We start from the raw sequence: 20332 nt of genomic DNA, 5'->3' as shown, positions 1-20332 counted from the left end.
TCCACAATGACTTCTGCTTACAGATGTACGTATGAGAGGCTGTTCTAGGCATACCTGGACTATTTCCGCTAACTTCTCAGGAAGTTTGTAGTTTAGTTAGAAGACACACAGGGGAGAGCGTGGGCAAAGGGCTGAGGGAGGCTGGACTTGGCATGTTTGGGAACAGAAAGGAGCTGGGATAAATGATGAGATGAGCCCCGAAAGGCAGGCAGGACCGATCACCCGGGCTGAAAGCCATGGTAAGAATTTGGGATTTTATTTCGAGAGCAATGGAGAAGCAGGTAAATGACATATAATTCTTAGTTTTAAGAAGCCCTCTGGCTGACTTTTACAATCATCAGCTCTCTGTAAGGGTTCACCTTGTGACCCCTACCTGACCATTAGAATAATCAGCAGAAATGTTACCAGTCCTCTCAACCACCACGCCTCATCTCCAGGTTAGTGTCAAAACATAACGGCGCAGCCCAATGACACACTTCTCACTTTAAATCATTGTACAAAGTGTAGAAATTTACTGACAATTTTTCTGGGATGAAGAGGAGGGGTTTACACTATACATCACAGCAAAGACTGAAAAATCTTTTAGTATTCACCTCCTGACTCCAAAGTCCCACTACGAACAATGGCCCAAGTACTTTTCTCATAAAAAAATGAAGACTTCCACCTCTCTCCTTTCCACCCTCTTCCTCTCACCCCACCCTCAGTTCTCTCCATATTCTTTATCTCTTTTTAATGGCGGAATCATCTTGTCATCTTGTGGTTTCATCTTTGTCATTCTTGATTTGTTTTGTCTAGGAAGAAGGGGAGAGAGAGGACAAGGATGTGCTGGGGAAGATAGCAATGACTTCTGGTTTGCCCTGGACAATAATTCATCTTAAATTAGTGCCTGTGTGGCCATTCACTTTTTAAAAGTATAAACATGTTGTATTCTTCAGTTTTAAAATTTATCTGATAACACTGTCACAAATAAAAATACTTTAAAACAAAAAAACTCTCCCTCTGAGGAAAAAAAAAGTTATTTTGCACGATACCTTAAGGAGACCCAAGTGAGACAGTGCTTAAAATTTATAAGCATGAGCTTGAGGGCTCTTGTCCACTCCTCCTCTGTGTTCAAGTGGGTTCTGATGGAATAGAACCCATCACTGTCTCCAGGATCTTCCATCAGGCCTTTCTCCACATGAATCTTGTAGGGCAAACAGAGACCCGACTCAGCTTTCTCAGCTGCTTCCTGGAACTGCTGCAAGCAGTCCAGCAAAGCCATCATCGCCTGGTCATATTTGTTATGCAAGAAAACACTCTGCTTCCCATTAGAGAACAAGGGCAGCTCAGTGTGGTCATCTGTTAAAGACTTCAGATAGGAATGGTCTCCGCAGGGGACAGGTTGATACCTCTGAAACTCCAGTCCGATTGTATTGGACAGAGCAAGGAGCAGCAAGGCTGCCTGTCCCCAGGCGGCATTAATCTCATCCCAGCACGTGGGGAAGGTGGGGAGGCAGCCCAGTCTGAAGTTATTGATGATGCCTACGGGGCCATCATGGCAGATCTCAAACGTGGCATGGAAGACGCTGGTTTTCTCCAGCTGGTCCTGCTGGATCTGGGCGTACCACAGGCGCTTCTCCACGCTGCTCAGCTCATCATGTAGTTCTAGTTGTTGCCATTTCAATTTACTGTAGTCCTTTTGGTGCTGCTTTTCCTGCTGGTCCAGCATCTCTGTCTCTGCCTGGGCTGCCTCGAGGTCTGCTGCTGCCCTTTCTCGTTTCTGCTCCACACCCTCCAGCTCCCGGACTAGCCTCGCTTCCTCCAGCTCCAGGTCCTTCAGCTTCTCCTGCAGCATCTCCCTGTCGTCCTCATTTATCCACTCCCTGGTCTCCAAACAGCGTTTGTAGTTCTGAATCTCAGATTCTGTGATGGTGAGTTGAGTGTCCATTTGCTCTAAAAGATTGTCAGTACAGTCCACACACAGAGGGTGGTTCACGTCAGTTTCCCCAGAGAGGATGTCAGAAATGTCGCCGATGGCCTTCTGGATGTTATTGAGGGTTCTCAGGGAGCCGAGATTCCCAAGAAGGGTGAAATTGTTGAACTGGTCCCAGGACATCCCACCACTAGGGAGAATCCTGCTAGAGGCACCATCCTGTAGATTTTCAAAATCTGCCTCCTCCGTGAAGGGAGGGCCTCCCTCCTGGGCTTCTCCTGGCTCCCCCTCAGCTGAGACGAGTGTCGAGTCTGCAGGTTCTCGGGAGGTCTCCGTGGACCAGCTCAGTTTCAGGGGCTGGCTGCAGCGCTGGCAGATGAAGCGGAGGGCGGACATGGTGGAGGACTTGACTCTCCCCTTGACACTAAGTTTCCTCTGGCTCCCCAGTGAATTAACCATATATATATATTTTCAACTCCTTTTAGGGGAGAGATTCTTTTAAATGCTTATCTCATCTTGTCACTCTCCGACTTAAAACCTTGCAATGGTCCCCTCCTTAAATTCCTTTAGACTTCCCATACCTCCTTACAGACAAGTGATTCTTTCCAAAAGTAGAAGCTTTCTTATTCCTCCTTTAACATTTCAAGGTGTATCTTACAAGTAATCTTTCTAAAACTAAAATCTGATCATGGGCACGTTCCTCCTTAAAATGTTTAATGTCCTTATCTTACCTCAAGATAAATTCTAATCATCTTAATTGGACACCAAAGCCATCTTTCCACCTTTTTCTCTCCCATTTCCTGCATAATAACTGAATTTCAGTTCTTCCAGCATTTCTTATTGTTCCCTCTGACTGTCTTCCTTCCTCTCTTTACCTGGATAACTTCTAAGCCATCCTTTAGGGTTAGATGTCATGTCCTCCAGGAAGCCTTCCCTGACTACCAAATTCGGGCTTTCTGTTCTGATGACACACTTCACATTCTTTAGCATAATGTAATGGGCATATGTGGAAAAGATATTGTTTAATTAACAAATCACACCAAATAAAGTAGCTTCGAAGTATGGATTTTGCCATCAGCTCAGCCAGAAAGTAAATATTTACATAACTGAAAAGAGCAAACTAACAAAAAACTTTACAAATATGTTGACTTTCCCCAGTCAACCACTGAGGGAAGCACAGTTTACAGAAGTACTTGCTCTAAGATAAAACCTTTGTGAGCTTCTAACCTGTGGTTACTGACCTGATGGGGCAGAGCATTATGTAAATGCACACAGAGGGGCCCAACCCTAACGGGAGAGCACAGAAGGCGCGGGAAGCCTTAGGGTCTGTCTCTCCCAGCGTCCAGCAGGAAGCAGCATGCCAGCCACACCCAGCACCCTGGCAGGGGAGGCTCAGGGCTGGAGGAGGCAGGAAGCCTTCCCACAGACTCAGCGAAGCGTGGCCCAGGACTTTACAAGTTTAAGCACATCAGGCAGTTATGCCACTCTGGACTTCATGCTGAGGGACCTTGCAAGGAGACACACTTCCCACTGGCTACCTTTTGCTGCAGTTTTCTAAGCCTGCTTAATCTGTGTCACCATCATGGTCGGATTGGTCATTTGCACCTGTTAAGCTATCACTTAGCCTTTCACGCAAGCTCTCACCAGTATCCTATATGAACCTCAGAATTCCTGGGAGGTGAGAAGATCAGAAGTGCATTAAGGCCAAGAGAGGTTAAACAACGAGTCAAGAGTCCGTCTGGCCCTCAGGACCTCGTGCGTGCTAAGCCCACGCTCTACCACTGAGCTATACCCTCCCCTCTTCATATCCCATTAATACCACCAGACATGTGTGTATTTAACTTTTGTTGTGTACATGACATATAAATGGTTCTGGCTTATTCTCATCAGACATTTCCTTCCCACTGTAGAAGATACAGAGGTAACCAAGACAGAACCTTCCCTCACTGGGTGGCCACCTTTGAGCATTCCTTTCTTGCCTCTGTTCTGCATTGATTGGGCCATTTGCTGCTTAGGTCCAATCTCACCGAAGACAAAAATATACCTGTGAAACGCCATACCAGGAATGGCATCCCAGAATGATTGACATCATGGAACAGAGTAAACCTAAATGCTTCCAGGAAAGGCTGTCAAGTGTTGCTCCCTCTTCTAGCTCCCTTTCTGTGAATGGACTTTACATATTTTTATGGCTAGTAAAATTACTAAAACATTCCTACTTTGATTTAATAAACTAGCTTTGAAATCTTAATTACTGTTAAGAGAGTTTCTTCACTTTTCCCCCAAATTCAGTAAATGTTTAATGCAACATTGTTTGAATGCTGGAAACATCATCTAAATGTCATTAATAAATAAGTAAATTATGACATGCATTTTATGGAGTTAAAAAGGGTCATTAAAGGTAAATTAATCTATATATATTAACAGGAGAAGATGTTCAAATCCTATGTGGGGAGAGAGGGAGGTAATTAGGATTATTTATGTATTTTTAGAGGAGGTACTGGGGATTGAACCCAGGCCCTTGTGCATGTTAAGCATGCACTCTACCACTTGAGCTGTACCTCCAACCCTTCAAATCCTATGTGGATTTTTTTAAGAATCAGTTTCAGAAATCACGTTTTAAAGAAGTCACACAAAACAAAACTTCATAAAGAAATAAAATACCCAACAACCTGACAATAGGGAAGATTAGGATTGGGGTATGAATCAAGAAACTAGAAGTTGATCTGTAATGTTGGGATTTTTCCAAGTATGAATATATTTGTGCCCTGCTTGTATAGTTAAGAGAAATAAAAGTAAAATATTGTATAAGAGGGTGGGTTTTTAAATAGACTTAAAGGCTCTTTCGACATTAAGCAATGTGGAGGAGCTGCCCTCTTGTGGAGCTTTTGGAATCATTTTTAAAAGGTTACTCATAAATGAATTTGCTGTTTGGTTCACAGAATGTTGGAGTTATAATTTCTGAATTAGAGGTCAACCCCTTGTGTTTGTCCTGTGAGAAAAAAGAAGATGACAAAGGTTCGGTGGTTTACCCAAGGTCACTTAAGAGTTTGAAGCAGGTCAGAATTATAAATGAAGTCTTCTGATTCCTATCTGGAATTCAATTCTTCTGCCTCCCTTAAACCATGAGTCAGTCAACAAGTGTCAAACACTGAAATGTGTCTGGGAAGACTTCAGGTGCTGTATAATATACAGTGCCTGGTAGCCAGACATTATTTACCAAGAATGTGGAACACTGACCATATTGCCAGGAACTTGCTGGGAGTTGAGAAACAAAAGGGGATAATGCTTTTATTGTGTAGTGGATTGTAAAGTCGAATATAATTGACATTAACCCCAGGTTGCATCTAGTCATTAAACAAGCAACAAGAATTAAGCAACAACAGCCTACTTCTGGAGAGGGGCAAGGGCTTGGAGATGGAACTCTTCTGAGTCACGAGAGCGTCAGGAAGGTTAAAAACTGAGGATAGAACAGGAACACTGGAAAACAGACAGAACTAAAAATGCTGGCACCACACTAGAGGAATTTGAAGTCACTGGGGTACTTGTCATAGCAATAACAAACCCCAACCAGTTAAACTCCTGACTAGATCTTACCAATGTCCACTTCCAGGCTTATCATTTACTTCAGTCACTACTGTTGTATATCAATGTACGGCAGTTAAATGAATAAAAAATATGAGACATGCACACAGAGAACAAGGAAAAAGAAAACACTGTCAAGACACAAGATGCAGAACCAGATTCAGAGATAACCCAGACATTGGAAATACAAGAAAAGGTATTTAAAATAAGTATGGTTAATATACCTTGTGTAAAATGTGGATAATATGTGCATGAGCAGATCTGGGAATGTCAGTGGAGAGATAGAAACAGTAAAATAGAAATGCTAGAAATAAAAACACAAAACACAGCGACAGAGATGAAGAGTGAAGGAAAGAATTAGTTAAGCAGAAAATAGGTTCACAGAAATTAACCAAACTGAAAAAGAAAAACAGTAGAAAGTAAACATAGTAGCACTAACGGCTGAGGGACAACTTTGAGCAGTCCAGCATACTTGCAATTGGAATCCCCAAAGAAGAGAGAATGGAGCTTCACAGGAAAACGGGGGTGGGGATCATACAGCTCAGCTTATTTCCACTTTATTCCTTCTTTTCAGCAACATTGTACCTCATTTTCCCCTCAGCTATGCTTCCTGTCTTTCAAGATCGCAGGCTGCCTGGAGCCAACTGTCCAGGGAGTTAACCTTGGGAAATGAAGTTAGTTGATTTTGTGCATGAGGGACAGAATATGTGACATCTAATTGCTGCAGTTTCTTTATTCTAAGGTACACATTTCAACATTTTTGAGAATAGTGTGTACCTTGATAGAGTGTCAATATAATGGATTTTTTTCTTTCAGTGGTACATAAAAGGATGATGCATCTTACAACCAATTACATCTTCAATTTGATGAAATACTAGTACTACTATTAAAATTATTGTAAAACAGAAAATATGGAACACCACATAACTAAATGGCTTAATAAATTATAAGGCCAACATCTTAATTTATGATATGGACAGCTTAATAAGTTATATTATTATAAGACAAACCTACTATAAGACACTGTCATAAAATATCCTACCTAGTGAACAAAACTTTGCCAGTCATTCCCAGAATCCCTTCCATATGCTTTGTCCTAATATCAATGTCCAACCACCCCCTGAAACCCTGCTCCATAGCCACCACCCTGAATTTTATAGTTACAGCTTCCTTGTATTTCTCTGTTCTTTAATCACCAGAGTATGCATCCCTAAATAATCTAGTTTAGTTCTGTGCTTTTTTTTAAAAACATGGAATTTTCCCCTCCATCCTTTTCCTTGCAATTTATCTGTTGAAAATCCCAGGGTGTTTAACCTGTAGTTCCTTGCAGTCTGGATTTTGCTAACTGCACACTCATGCTCTAGTTCCACAAGTTCCTCTGTCCTCTGTATTTCCTGCAATTCGGTAGCTGGATCCAGAAGAGTGGTTGGACTCATCTCCTATTCTTTGGCAAGACTACAGAGGATGTCCAGTTTTTCCATTAAGAGGCATAAAATGTCTGATTATGTTAATAGTAGCTGATGCGCAAAGCCTAAATCCATTAATCCATTAGGTTAAAATGGCGATATTATCTCTTTTTCATTATTAGAACACTAAAAGGAGACTTGCCATCTTCTGTTTGGTTAACCAGTTGTATAGTACAGAGGAAAATGCCTGATTTTTCTCCTGTATTTCCCCATATTTAACATAACGAATTGATACTCTGTTATCCTCTGAAGGTGACTAATTTTTTAAAATGTTTATGATGGGTTCCAATAAATGGTAATTCTTATCTTTTCAAGATCAAATTTTTCCCCATGTTTAGACGGTGGGAACCTTTTCAGCTGTCTCCTGTCATTCTGAAATTACCTAGTAGTAATAGCCTGTTTTAACAAGATACCCCAGGCTTGCCTTTTATACTTTCTTTCAAGCAGCTCTGATTTCTTTCAGTGAAAAATGGCATTTTGACTACAAGCTGGGATGACTACAATAGGGATGCTCATTGGTACTGGATTGGTTAAGTTTTTCTTGGTCTCTTCAGTGTGTGTGTGTGTGAAATATATACATGTCAAGTATGTGGATATATAGTATGTGTGTATATACATTCATCAGTTTCTATCAGTACTCCCAATTCAAGTTCACAACTACACTTTTTTTTTTTTAAGTAATTTGTTTTGTATTTTATCTTCATCTCCTTTTTCTGACATTAAGAATCTTGAGGCATGTGGGGGTGGGAAGAATTCTGGTTTTCAAGATAATTGGGGCTGAATTAAAATAACCTATAAATATTCATTTATTCTGTCCCACAGTATGTACACAAAAGTCCTAAAAACAGTATCAGACTAATGGCAGTTTAACCAACGGTTTTGGGTATGGTCTCTCCCCTTCAGTTGTACTACCTGTCATATGGACGTACAGCCATTGCATATCATACGCTCCCTTTTAGCTCTCACTTTTAATTGGACAAGTCACTATGTTTGATGGTCATCATCAATCTTCCTGGTGCTGTTTCTCTAGTTATTTTGGTTATTTTCTGATTCCTGAGGAAGAAATATTTCCTGAATTCTTATTCAGTAGGTAAGTTCGTGCTCTCTGTACTTGAAAGTCAACTTTGTTGAATATAAAATCCTTTGCTTACATTTTCCCATGAGTATCTTAAAAATGTGACTCCATTTTCTTCAGGCATAAAGAATACTTGCGGAAAAGTCTGATGACCACCTTTTTTTTCTTACATGTTACTTGCTGTTCTTGCTTACCCAAAAGAATTTCTCCTTTCATCGCTTATATCTTGGTGTTGGCTGTTTTAGATCAATAACCTCTTATGTATAAGAGTGCATTTAAAAAACATTGTCTCAAAATCTTTTCAAGTTATTTTCTGAAATTATAGGTTCCCCCTGCTTTGGAGATTCCTATTATTTGTATATTGGACCTTCTGCCCCATCCTCAATATTTGTCACTTCCTAATCTTTTAGTCTTTTTTCCCATTTTGTTTTGATTTTTACCTATTTAAGACATTATCTATCTGTATGTTTATTCACTTGTGTTTCTTATAGTTTAGCCTTAAAATCTGAAATGTTGATTTCTAATGCTTTCCTGAGTTTACTTTTTTCTGAGTTTTTCCAGTTCTCAATTTCCTTCATATCCTGTACCATTTTCTTAATAACTTTAAGCACATTTTAAAATAGACTGGTTTTGATCTGCTCTGTGGGCCTTTCTGGTAGATTTTCATTATTTGAAAAGATGTTATTCTACTCTTGATTCCTTTTAAAATTAATTTTTAAAGAGATTGATCTAAAAACTTTTCTGTGGTCAAGTAAAATTTTCTTAAACTTTGAGAAGGAAGCATGGTTCACAGGAACTTCAGAAACCTCAGTTATTTGTTTGTTTATTTTCAGTGTTCAAAAACAGTATTCTTCTGAGATTTCTTGGTCAACTAGTTTTCCCTCCACTTGTATGTAATCTTATCTTCCTCTGTGTCTATTGTCTCTCTACTGCTCAGTTTTGGTTTTACTCCCAGCACTTTCTCTTCTGTGGGGAACCCTGTCCCCTCTGCAAATCATTTCAAAAGTGCACATGGACTACATTGCTTCAGTCCTTCAAACATTACTGTAGACCTCTTGCACTCACTTACCATGGAATGCTCAAAGCCTCTCCCAGTTTCAAATGCTGTTTGTAACTTGGCTTGCTGTGTGTTTCAACAGTTATTCTATATAAGCTCTGTTCTCAGGTGCATTAGATGCCCTATTGTCACCCTCTGCTTCTCTCAAACAGATGGCAGTATCACCTTGTAGTCTTGTGGCTTTTGGTAGCTTGTCTTCATCCACATATATTTTGGGATTTAAGATAAAATGTCATCTCAATTTGTTGAAATGCTGTTCATTAGTATTTTGATTTTGCCATCCAGTGTTGGGAGTTTGGAGATTAAAAACCTATGGCACTGTTGTCATCTTCCCATACTCAATTTGTTCTACGACAGAAAACATTCACAGAAAATTCAAATTTTCTTTTATCCTTTGGATTTGGTCTTTTCCAGGCTTTTTAAAAAATAAATTTGTCTCCTTTTTAAATTTTTATACTGCTGTTTCTTGCAATGTTATGTTTTTTGTTCCACCCTGACAGCTTTATCCAAGAGTCCTCTACTGAGTCTCAATGAAAAATGAAAATATCCTGGGTCCCTTTCCTTTATCCACTATATCTTGGATAGTTTTATAATTCCTCTATTTCCTGTCAGATCATCACTTACTTCACTTCTTTCCTTCAGATCTTCACTTGCACAGCTGGTTCTTTTTCCAAGAAGCTGTCTGTTTCTTTGCAGAGTATGTACACATCACAGACCCTGCAGCTTTAGTGTCTTATATCACACCCAGGACACTAGTTTTGAATACATGTTAAGGAATTTTTAGCCCACACTTCAAAAAGGCATTTAGAAAAACAGGCTATTTTGAGGTTTAAGAATATTAATAAGAAGTCGTTTTCACATGACGCTGAAAGCAATTTTCCTTTACTGTCAATCTGTAACCCAACCAAACTCTTCAGGGAAAACAGAACACTGTCTCACTTACACAATGATCTTTATCCCTTCCGACTACCACTCCAATCCCAGCAACTATATTTCCAATTCAACCATAAAAGATAGGAAAGACAGGTGGAAAAAATTAAAGCTTTGAGAAATTCAGTAATTTCCTCTAGGATAAAATGATTACAGAATTGTGGTTTTTCATTTACCATCCTTGTACTTGACGACATTACAGAAATCTTTAGAGTAGATTTTTATAAGTTCCAAGGGACTCACCTAACTAACAGTAAAATTTCCAAAAACTACCAAAACAAAAATTATTTATCTAGTTAGCTTCTTTCAAAAAATATAAAAAGCTGCTGAACAAAAACAGTTACATAGTTAATAAACAAAATGTACCCTATTTTAAAAATGGCATAGCTCTAAGAGCAAATCTTTCAGACTGATAATTGCCTCATCCCAAATAGGATTTCCAATTGATAGAGATTCTCTTGCAGGCGACAGCCTCCCAGCTGCCTGTGTTTATGGAAATATTGCTCTCTGAACACGCAGACATTCGGAATTGTTAAATATATCGTCTTCTGCTTCTGGAGTTAGTTGGATGTTATCTTTTACTGGAGACAGGGGATCTGGCTTCTTACAAGAAGGAAGCTTTTCAGAATCTCTGCAAAATATAATATAATAAAATGAATTTGGTGTTTTTAGGGTAGCAATTATTAGAGAATAACCTACCTGGACAAAATAGAGGTATATGAAGAGGAGATGATTCTTTACTTTATAATTTGTCTCAATTCATTACATGACACATTCAGGTTCTCCCCTGAGTATGTCCAATAAAATGTGAGTTTTGCTTCTTAGTACACATTCCTGCTTTCTTTCTTTCTTTTTTTGGGGGCAGGGGAAGTAATTAGGTTTATTTATTTAATTTTTGCCTTTTAATGGAGGTACTGGGGATTGAACCCAGGACCTTGTGCATGCTAAGTATGTGCTCTATCCTTAAGCTACACCCTCTCCTATTCCTGCTTTCTAAATCACCTTTCAAAGTAGGTGCTAAACCACGACTAAATATATACTAGCTAAGGCAGAATGATCAGTTCTTTTTTGATTAGCGCCCTTCTCCAGTCTGGCTGAGAACCAGCATGAATGAAGCATGAACAATCTTTGTTTTATCTATCTTTTACTCCTCTCCCTTCGCCGAGATTTTGGGAGCTCTGTATCTATAAAAATTAATCCTCTTATGAAGACAACAAAAGTGATTCTATCTCCTGTCAACAAAAATTCAATATGAGTAAGTCTTACTTTCCTACAAGGCATTTAGAAAATACTGTTAATTTCCCTCTAGCAGCAGTTTTCAAAGTATGACCCACAGACCCCTAAAAATTCCCAAGACCTTTTCCAGGGGTTTTGTAAGAATGAAACTATTTTCATAATAATATTTAGACTTTATCTGCCTTCCTTGCTGTGCTAACATCTGTCCTGATAAGCCAAAAGCAGAACTGAGTAAAGCTGCTGGCAACTTAGCATGAATCCAGACAGTGGCACCAAACTGTACAAGAAATACTAATAGTACTAAAAAAAAAAAAGTGAGTCTCACCTAGGAACACTTTTTGATGAAGTAGTAAAAATTATAAATTTTTTTAATTCTCAACCCCCTGAATATTCTGTGACAAAATGGGAAACACAGAAGGCACTTTTGTTGCACAGAGAAGTATGATGGTTATCTCAAGTAAAAGCATGTGTGACACTATGGTTATTCAAATTTAGGTATTTGGCACAGGGCTTCTCTAAAATGAACAAAGAGAGACTATTACTTCAAAGACAAAAAACCTAACAGTATTCGTTGCCAATGACAAAATTCAAACTTTCAAGTGAAAATTAGAATTTTGGAAAACCTGTATCTGCCACTTAATAGTTTCTCAGTACTTAAAGACTTTGCTGATAAGATTGTGATTTTTTTCTTTTTGGAGAGGGTGGTGGGTATAGCTTAGTGGTAGATGCACATGCTTAGCTTGCACAACGGTCCTGGGTTCAATTTCCAGTGACTCCAATTACAAAAAAAAGATTGTGATTTTTTTTTAATATTGTATAATGAAATGTGTCAACCATTAGAAGATAAGCACAACTCAATAAACCCACATTTTCCAAATGATCAACGCCAATGTTATAAAATCACACGTGAGTAGAAGATGCACAAAGTGCAATGTGGACCAATAGACTATGATGCTACAGAGCACAGAGAGTCAACTGACAGGGCTTCATATTCTACATTACAACTACCTTTGAGAAACTACTTCTTGAATTCTGGTGTAATATAAAAGAAGAATTACAATTAAATAAAAATCCTATTAAAATATACTTTTTCCAAATACAACTTTGTGTGGGGCCAGATTTTCTTCATAAAATTCAACCAAAGCAACGTATCATAACAGAAGCAGACGCAAACACAGAAGCAGATATAAGAATCCAGCTTAATTCTGTTAAACCAGACAGTAAAGATTTGCAAAAATATAAAAGTGTCCTCACTTTTTTTTTGTTTTGAAAAACAACTACTTCTTTTGTGAAAATATACTATCGGTTTAAGATGTAATGAGCGTATTGTTATTTAAATATTTTTAAAATGTCCACTTTACTTTCTAAGATGGTTAAATGTTGACAGATATAACCCACGTAAACCAAAGTACTTTTGGGATCTCAATAATTTTTAGGACTATAAAGGGTTCCTAAAGGCAAAAAGTTCGAGAACTGCTGCTGTATCATTTAATCCTAGAGTTTACACAATATGAAGTAAAAAATAATTGTCCAGCACTTATTCCAAAGTGTTTCCACTCATACTATCTCATCTGATCGTGATAATATTTCTGTTAGGTGAGATTTAAACCCTATCATTCCACGTAATGCCCTTCCCTCCATTCATTTCTCTTTGCTTTTATTCTTAGCACATTTGCTCTAATAAGGACAAGAAAATGAATTAATTATAAATTGATGCTACTCTGTGGCTGATGTTGTAGTCCAACAGAAGTACTGTGGTTCAAAAAATGTAGACAGAGGGTCAATTCTTTTAAAACAGTGTTCGCTACATACATTAGAAATCTGGCAAATTGATCACATAAACTCAATCATTCTCCCCATGTTAGATGTGATAATTTAGGGAAACAAATTGCTCTAAATCCAGAAGTACCACAAAGCATTATCTTCTTACGTCCTACATCTAAAACAACTTTTAGAAGGAAAGAAAATTGAGACACTTAAGACCTGGAAAAGTAATCTGCTTAACAACAGAGAGACCCCCCCCCCATCAAAGGCAGATTGAGAACTGAGGTTTTTCATTTTGCCATCTTTTCACTAAAAGAAGGCATAGACATTGAAGCTAAATATTCTTACAAAGAGTCAGTTAAAGGGACTAGAGGAAAATAATTCTTTTAGGGTAAGATTGTGATTTTTGGGGGTGGGAGGGTGGGTAGAGCAATAAAGAAATTAATTCATATGAAAACAGAAACAGCTGGGAGAGAGAAGTTGAAATTACAGAAGAAAATCATTTATCCTATTTTAGAGTAAGTTAACAAGGCAACTCACTTTTTAAATACAAAATTTTTCCAGAGTTCATTGATTTTTATCTGCAATCCTGGCTTGTTCTCGGCATTATAATGATTCCTCTTATGGATGCTTGTTGGCTTCCTGCTCAGCCCACTGACTCTGGCAGGTACTGAGGATTTGATCTTGGTTGTAGAAAGGTTGTCCACAGAACTAGATTTATACAGCCCAGGAACCTGAAAGTTAAATGTCTGTTTTAATACTATTCTGTTAAAGCAACTACCTGTATTTAATTTCAAACTATTCTTCATACACCTGCAACAACAACAACAAAATAACCCATAAGCAATATGCAAAAATGTGCTTACAAATGTCTACTACAAAAATTATCATATAAAAGTACGATACAAAAATATATCATAAAAAAAAACAGGTTAATACACGTACCTGGCACTAAATTCAAGAGTTATAAAATAGACAGAAAAGTAAGTCTCCTGTACTCCCTCACTGCCTTTAGGCAATCACTATTACTAGTTTCCTGTGCATCCACTGAATTCATTTACAAACACACACACACACACACACTAGACAACAAGGAGCATATTACACACTGTTGTGTACTTTGCTTTTCTTGCTTACTATATCTTGATTCTTCTTAACAATGTATCTTGGAGAGTTTTCCATTTCATGCGTGGAATTGAATTTTGTTTTGAATAAGTTGCCTCTTTTTTCCATTGTATAAATGTGCCGTAATTTACTTAAATGGATCTCTACTGACATTTAAGTTGAATCCATTGATTTTTACACTGTGGGACATATGGAGCCATTAAAGTTTTGTTGCTGTTTTTTTAGGGTGGTAAGAGTGCGGTAATATAAAACAGGGCTTTAAAATTGATGAATCTAGTAGAGGATGTATAAGAATGGAAAGGTTCACACGTGAAAGATGAAATCTTGAATTAGGATGTTGGTGATGGGAAAACGGGAAAGTATGAAATAAGACAGAGAAAGAAACAAGATTTAGATAGATGGAGATGTTTGGTTGTTTTTCTTTAATCCCTGCAGAAGAAGGATCAAGCTGGCGGTTATAAAGAAAGAGGTCAACCCTAAGATTTTGAAATTAAATTTTGAAATTAAATAACTTTCTGTAGCTGATAAAAAATGTTCTGAGAAGTACTGGTTAGAGGTAAAAAAGATGAGTTTGATTTTAGATACTGAAGGTGGATATTGGGGAGGAAGAAGGAAGGTTCATCTGGGGAGTTGTCACCAAAACAGAAGTGACAGTTAAAACTCTGACAATGCATATCTCTAACACAAAGAATAATAATAAAAACATAGTTTAATGTCCAGACGTAACTCCTTTTGAGAAAGTACTTTTTACATCTCTAGTCCTACCCATGATTGCACATAATTTTGGCATCCTTTTAGACTTTATACCATGATTATACAAATATACACAGATGTGTGAGTAATTTCAAGTATTTAAGCAAACAAAAACACCACGCTACAATATTGTTTAATAGCATGGCTTCCCTTTTCATTCAGAAATATGAACATCTTTCCAAGACAGATGTCCTGAAACAGGCTGTCTCACTCAAAGATTTTTAAAACAATCTTATATTCACATTTTTTACATTTATATCTTGAATAGCTTTCAGGTTTATATTTATATAGTATGAGACGGGAACCTTCTTTCAAATAGCCAGACCACTTATTAAAATTTTTTTTAAACTTTCTATGCATTAAAAAATTAACATAAGAAAATAATATCTGTTAACTATATAAATACAGTTCACAGGTATAAATAGAAGAAAAATAACATATGTTCATTATAGAAAAACATGAGAAACAAACAAAAAAAATTCACCTATATTTCCACCAGCAAAGAAGTAAAACCAACAGCGTATTCAATGTATTTCACTCCCTTATTCTTAGATATTTAGAACTTTTTCCAATTCTTTACTACTGTAACCAATGCAGAACTAAGTGCTCTCGTGTTTAAACTCTCAGTTTCTCCTTAGCCTCAAGTTCTAGAATGAATCTATTGGGTTAAATTATTTGAACTCTTTCAAATTGCTTTCCAGGAGTGGCAGAGCAATTCTTAGTCTCCTAAATATGTGATTTTTCATCTCACAATACTCTCATAAGTAAATTAAAAACTTTTATGGAAAAATGAGAGATAAAAATTATATTTTATTACTTTAATTTACATTATTTGATTACTAATAAGGCTGAATGTGCTTTTATATGTTAATCATTCACTTGTACTTTTTCTTTTATGATCTCTGTTCATGTCCCTTGCCCATTGTTACATTAACAATTAGTATTTTGATACTGATGGGCAAGAACACTTAATATATAAAACATACTTTAAGTTAATGAGCTTTCACTATGCAGTCACACAAATCTTTATATATTTTGATAAAGAAAAAAACCTGGCTTATCAGGAACCCAGTTTCTAGAAGGCCTTTTTGCAGTATATATCAAAGCTTTACATCATCATAGATGCTGTGGGACCAGTAATACCATTCCACAGAATTCATCCTTGTAAAATAATCAAGAATGTGTACTCAAATATTTACCCACAAGATCTTGGTTGCAGTACAGTTTGCTACAGCAAAAAGTTCTAGGGTAAAGGACAAACATAAGAGGATTAACTAAACCCATACAAGGGCATATTTTAGTCATTATAAACAAGGTTATACTGCGAGAGAAAAACAGCAGGTTTCACAACTTAAACACCTACAAATTAAGCACAAACATGGTCTTAGAAGGTTTGAAGGCAGACTGCTTTTGTGTAATTAAGAATACAGGCATTTTGATATTTAATTTTGCTTATATTTCTTATCTCCTGGTATGTATCGCTTCTGAAATTTAAAAATAATTTAAATAAGTGTTTTACCTTGTTCCTTAGAGGCGTGTCTTTTTTCGAAAAATGAAATAAGTGTAGCTTGGATTTCTGATTACCTTGATTATCAAGTGATTTAAGATTGCAATCAGATTCCTAGATCCCACAAATCAAAAAATAAAGTAAAATTAGATTTTTACTATGGAATTTTTATGACAATTAACCAATATTCAACAAAACATAAAACAAGTCAGTTGAGAAAATCAGTGTAAATAAAATGTACTTTCTCAGAAGAAAAAAATATAAAAAGCTTGGAATAGAATAAAAGAAAATTAATGTGGAAAGAGTGATGTTTGTGAGTTTCACTAAAGAAATATAGTAAGATCTTTCAGCTGGAGAAGTAAACTGTACAAAATATAAATTAAAAAGCTGTAAGTGGGGTCTCCAGAACTAGAGGAGGTGCACAGCTCTTCCTAAAATTGAAGGTGTTTATGCTTGAGATGAATTGAATTCTATCTAGGCAAGAGATGTGCTTATGTGTACAAAGCAAAGAAGAACATTGTAACTCCTGGTGGCAAACCCAACAAAACCAGAGTAATCTGGGGAAAAGTAACTTGTGCTCATGGAAACAATGGCATGGTTCGTGCCAAATTCTGAAGCAACCATCCTGCTAAAGTCACTGGATACAGAATTTGTGCGATGCTGTACCCCCTCAAGGATTTAAACTTGTTGGAAAGTAGATAACTAAAAGTGTGGATTTATTCTCTTTTTCAAAAATAAAGTCTCCCCCTGTAATATCATTTGCAAGCTTGGCTAATAATTTTCATAAATTACTAGCCACAAAAACTTGAACCAGTGTAGCTCCACAGCTCTTTTAATTGTGTGACGTGTTCAACATTAAAGAGAAAAAAGGCATCTACTTTCAAGAAGTAGAGCAGTACTGTATGAAAGGCACAATTACCTTTAGCAGAGACTTTTGAGACCTATCTTCTGTACCCAAATCCCCTCATATAAAACTTTTCTATAGACAGAATAATCTTGATTCCCACAAAAGTCAAATAAAAAAGGACAATAAATGGAAATTCTGAAAGGTCTACATTTCAGCATTTCCAAGAGGGTTGGTTTTTAAAAAATATTATCTTGGGGTTCCACGTGGTACTATTTACTTAAAAAACAATCCAAAAGTAAAAAATACTCCATTAATTTGGATTGTAATTTATAGAAACTCTAAAGTTCCTTGCTCATAGCTAGCAGTAGTGGTGACTCTGGGCTATATCATTTCTTAAAATGAAGATCAAGAGTAAGATCCTAAGGTTAATTCACCTCAAATAGGGTTAACGTACTTAATACATATAGAACACATGATTGTTGCTTTTCACAGTGAACCAGTAAACATCTCCAGTGCTTTTTCTTCAGAACCATATGGTAAAAACTGATATTCAAAATGAAGCCCCAATACATTTTCTTCAGAATCATGCAGTAAAGGCTAATATTGTGGCTTTCTAAAATATTTTCTGAATCAAAGAAGGATTATATAGTTTTTATATTACCCATTAGTGTCTCAATTGTTTGAGAACAGATAACGATGTTTTTATGAAAGATGTTCAAGAAATAGCAGCTGTGGTGGTACCCAGATGGTGCCAAGTGAAAACCCAGCTAAGAGATGGAAAAGGAAAAAAATGGAGGCTCATATTAAAAGAAGCAGTCTTCTAGACCAGTATGAATGAACTGAAGGCAAAGTGGGTGAATGGGAAAAGAAAAGCAAAAGCCTCAAGGGTTCGGTTTGGCATACTCTTACTCAAAAAACACCACGAGATGGATTTTGGATTTGAATATATTAATTGATTTCAGCTTTCACCAAATGAAAACAATTTGTTTCCACATTTTACCTAGGCTTTTTCCCTTCAATTTGAGTCCAATACAACTCAAGTTTCCTTTAGGAATTTGAATAAAATATTTTGCTTTTGATAAATACAACCTATACTGATTTATTAGACAGTGCTCAATATTCAGGATTATAAGACCTCAAAATTCTGTCAAATAATCCCAAGGCTTTAACTGTTCTTACAACTTGGTAACTGTAATTGTAAATATAAAATGAAGTATGTTAAATTGGTAAAACTCAGATTTAAAGAATGCTATTATGCAATCATGTCATTTTAAAATATGATTATCACTGGGTCTTTATGAGCAGTACTTATTTGTGGTTTTGATTTTATTTAAGTAAGAATAAAGATATTTTATAAATAAGAAAAATGAGTAGGATGCTTTTATTAATTTAAACAGAATAACATAAAATCACTTGTATTACTATTTTGCTTTGTCATAAAGGGGCATTTCAACAAAAATAAAAAGCGTAAATAAATATATATTTCCAAAGTACTAAAACTTAAGATGAAAACTATCACATTAATAGGGCCATTTCATCAAAAGGTTTTAAATGTTATCTGAATTCAAGAGTATATTAAGGATTTTGATATTAAATTATAATAATTTTTCACGAAGCTTATTGTTCTGCTTAGGTCTTAAGTGTTCCACAACTTGAGACAGCTCTCAATGGAATACATAGTGATTCAAGAAATATAGTTAGATTACACGTACAAGAGTCTAAAATAGGAAAGACATAGAAAAGCCCTTCAGATGAATAAAATGTGAACTTTCTACTCAGTAAGACCTAGAATAAAAATTAAAACAACCAATTATTTCCATAATGCAGGCAAAATTTCCTGTTACCTGAGAAACACCATGTGTTCTCTTATATATGAATTTGAAAACAAAGGCTTCATAATGTGACTTACCTCTGAATCTGAATCCTTACTGGAAGGCTGAGAAAGTTTAGTTGCACTTAAATTGTGTGGCGATAATTCCATGCTTTCCTGAGACTGAGAAGACCAGCCCACTTCATGTAAGGGGTAAGATTCATCACCGGACTCATCACTCTTCAGCTGAGACACATCACACCAGTCGTTACGCTCAGGCAGAGAGGCGGGAGAATCGCTCTTTCTACGGAACTGCTGCAGTGCTGTGCTTGGAGAGGGGCTTGGTGTTCTTGAAAAATCTCTAAGACTTCCAGACCAACTAAAACAACTTCTCAGTGTCCCAAGAGTGGGTGGTGAGATGGTCCTTGTGAATCTGCTGGTTTTCAAAGACTGAGAGTCTGCGGCAATCACGGTCACATCATCTGCAGTCTGCTCACTTGAATTATGTGCTACACTGGTGTCAGCCAACACCGTGCCATCTACACAGTCTGACTCATTTCCATTGGTCTCTTTATCTGCGACAGCGGTTTCATCCAGAGGCTGGCTGCTTGCTTTCTTTGACACACAGTCAGTAGAATCCAGAGAATTGCAAAAAAACCTAGCAGAAAAAACAATGGAAGTAATGCAGAAGATTTTTGGAGTTTTCTCACAAAGAAATTAACTTGCCCAAGTCAAACAACTCATTGAGTAAATAGGACAGGATTCAAGTCCAGGCAGCCTAACCCCAGGGTCCCAGTTCCTAATCCCTAAGCCATACTGACTCCTCAAGTTCTCACCTTCACTCGCAGGGATGATGGAAACAGCCTAACCAATCTTTCTGCTCCACGTTGGCCCGCTACACTCCATTCTTCACAGTGTGTTCAGAGTGGTCTATCTGAACTAGGAATCAAATCATACCCCTCCCTGGATTAAAGCCTTCTAAATGTTTCCCATCACCTTAAAGGCTCAGAGATCCTTCAGTTGGCTTACAAGCCTTTCATGAACTGGCCTGCTTGCTTCTGCTCCCTCATCATCTTCATTTCTGCTCCCTTTTCATCCTTTCCCCAATTTACATTGTGGCAGAAGTAATAATGGCAGTGGTCTACAGCAAACAGTCACCCCACGCTCCATGCTGTTGCTCAGCTCTGTGCCTCTGTCCAAGCTGTGTGAGTCTCCTGGGAAAGCACCTGGCTCCACGCTTCGTCTGCTTCGCTCACTCATCATTTACA

At 37.2% G+C, this 20332-nt stretch overlaps 2 protein-coding genes across 6 annotated transcripts in view; both read right to left on the bottom strand.

The window, feature by feature from the left end:
- Positions 1-502: 502 nt before the first annotated feature.
- BECN2 (beclin 2) lies at positions 503-2308 on the bottom strand. The gene is made up of 2 exons (XM_006185567.3): positions 1032-2308; positions 503-791 (listed from the first exon to the last, which is right to left on the bottom strand). The coding sequence occupies exons 1-2, from the start codon at positions 2306-2308 to the stop codon at positions 701-703; spliced, it is 1368 nt and encodes a 455-aa protein (XP_006185629.2). The 3' UTR covers positions 503-700.
- Positions 2309-6212: 3904 nt separating this feature from the next.
- EXO1 (exonuclease 1) overlaps positions 6213-20332 on the bottom strand; it is a 31488-nt gene continuing 17368 nt past the window's right edge. For 4 of the 5 annotated variants that reach the window (XM_032466506.1, XM_032466507.1, XM_014559987.2 and 1 more), the window contains 4 exons: positions 19164-19722; positions 16420-16521; positions 13563-13756; positions 6213-10653 (listed from right to left, as the gene is read on the bottom strand). In XM_032466506.1, the coding sequence (XP_032322397.1) occupies positions 10512-10653; positions 13563-13756; positions 16420-16521; positions 19164-19722 (997 nt within the window). In that variant the 3' untranslated portion in view covers positions 6213-10511. Of the gene's footprint in view, positions 10654-13558; positions 13757-16419; positions 16522-19163; positions 19723-20332 lie in introns of those variants that run through there. The other variant, XM_006185555.3, reaches the window with a different exon arrangement.

Source organism: Camelus ferus, chromosome 23, assembly GCF_009834535.1.
Source record: "Camelus ferus isolate YT-003-E chromosome 23, BCGSAC_Cfer_1.0, whole genome shotgun sequence".
Lineage (NCBI taxonomy): Eukaryota > Metazoa > Chordata > Mammalia > Artiodactyla > Camelidae > Camelus > Camelus ferus.
Note: the sequence above shows the minus strand (reverse complement) of the source record. Positions and strands in the feature narration are given on the sequence as shown.

Bases quoted from the DNA above. Each gene is read 5' to 3' on its own strand.
- BECN2 (XM_006185567.3), bottom strand. From the start codon at position 2,308: ATGTCCGCCCTCCGCTTCATCTGCCAGCGCTGCAGCCAGCCCCTGAAA. The intron at 792-1,031 runs GTATCGTGCAAA...CCTTCTTCCTAG, and splicing joins CTCACTTGGGTCTCCTTAAG to ACAAAACAAATCAAGAATGA.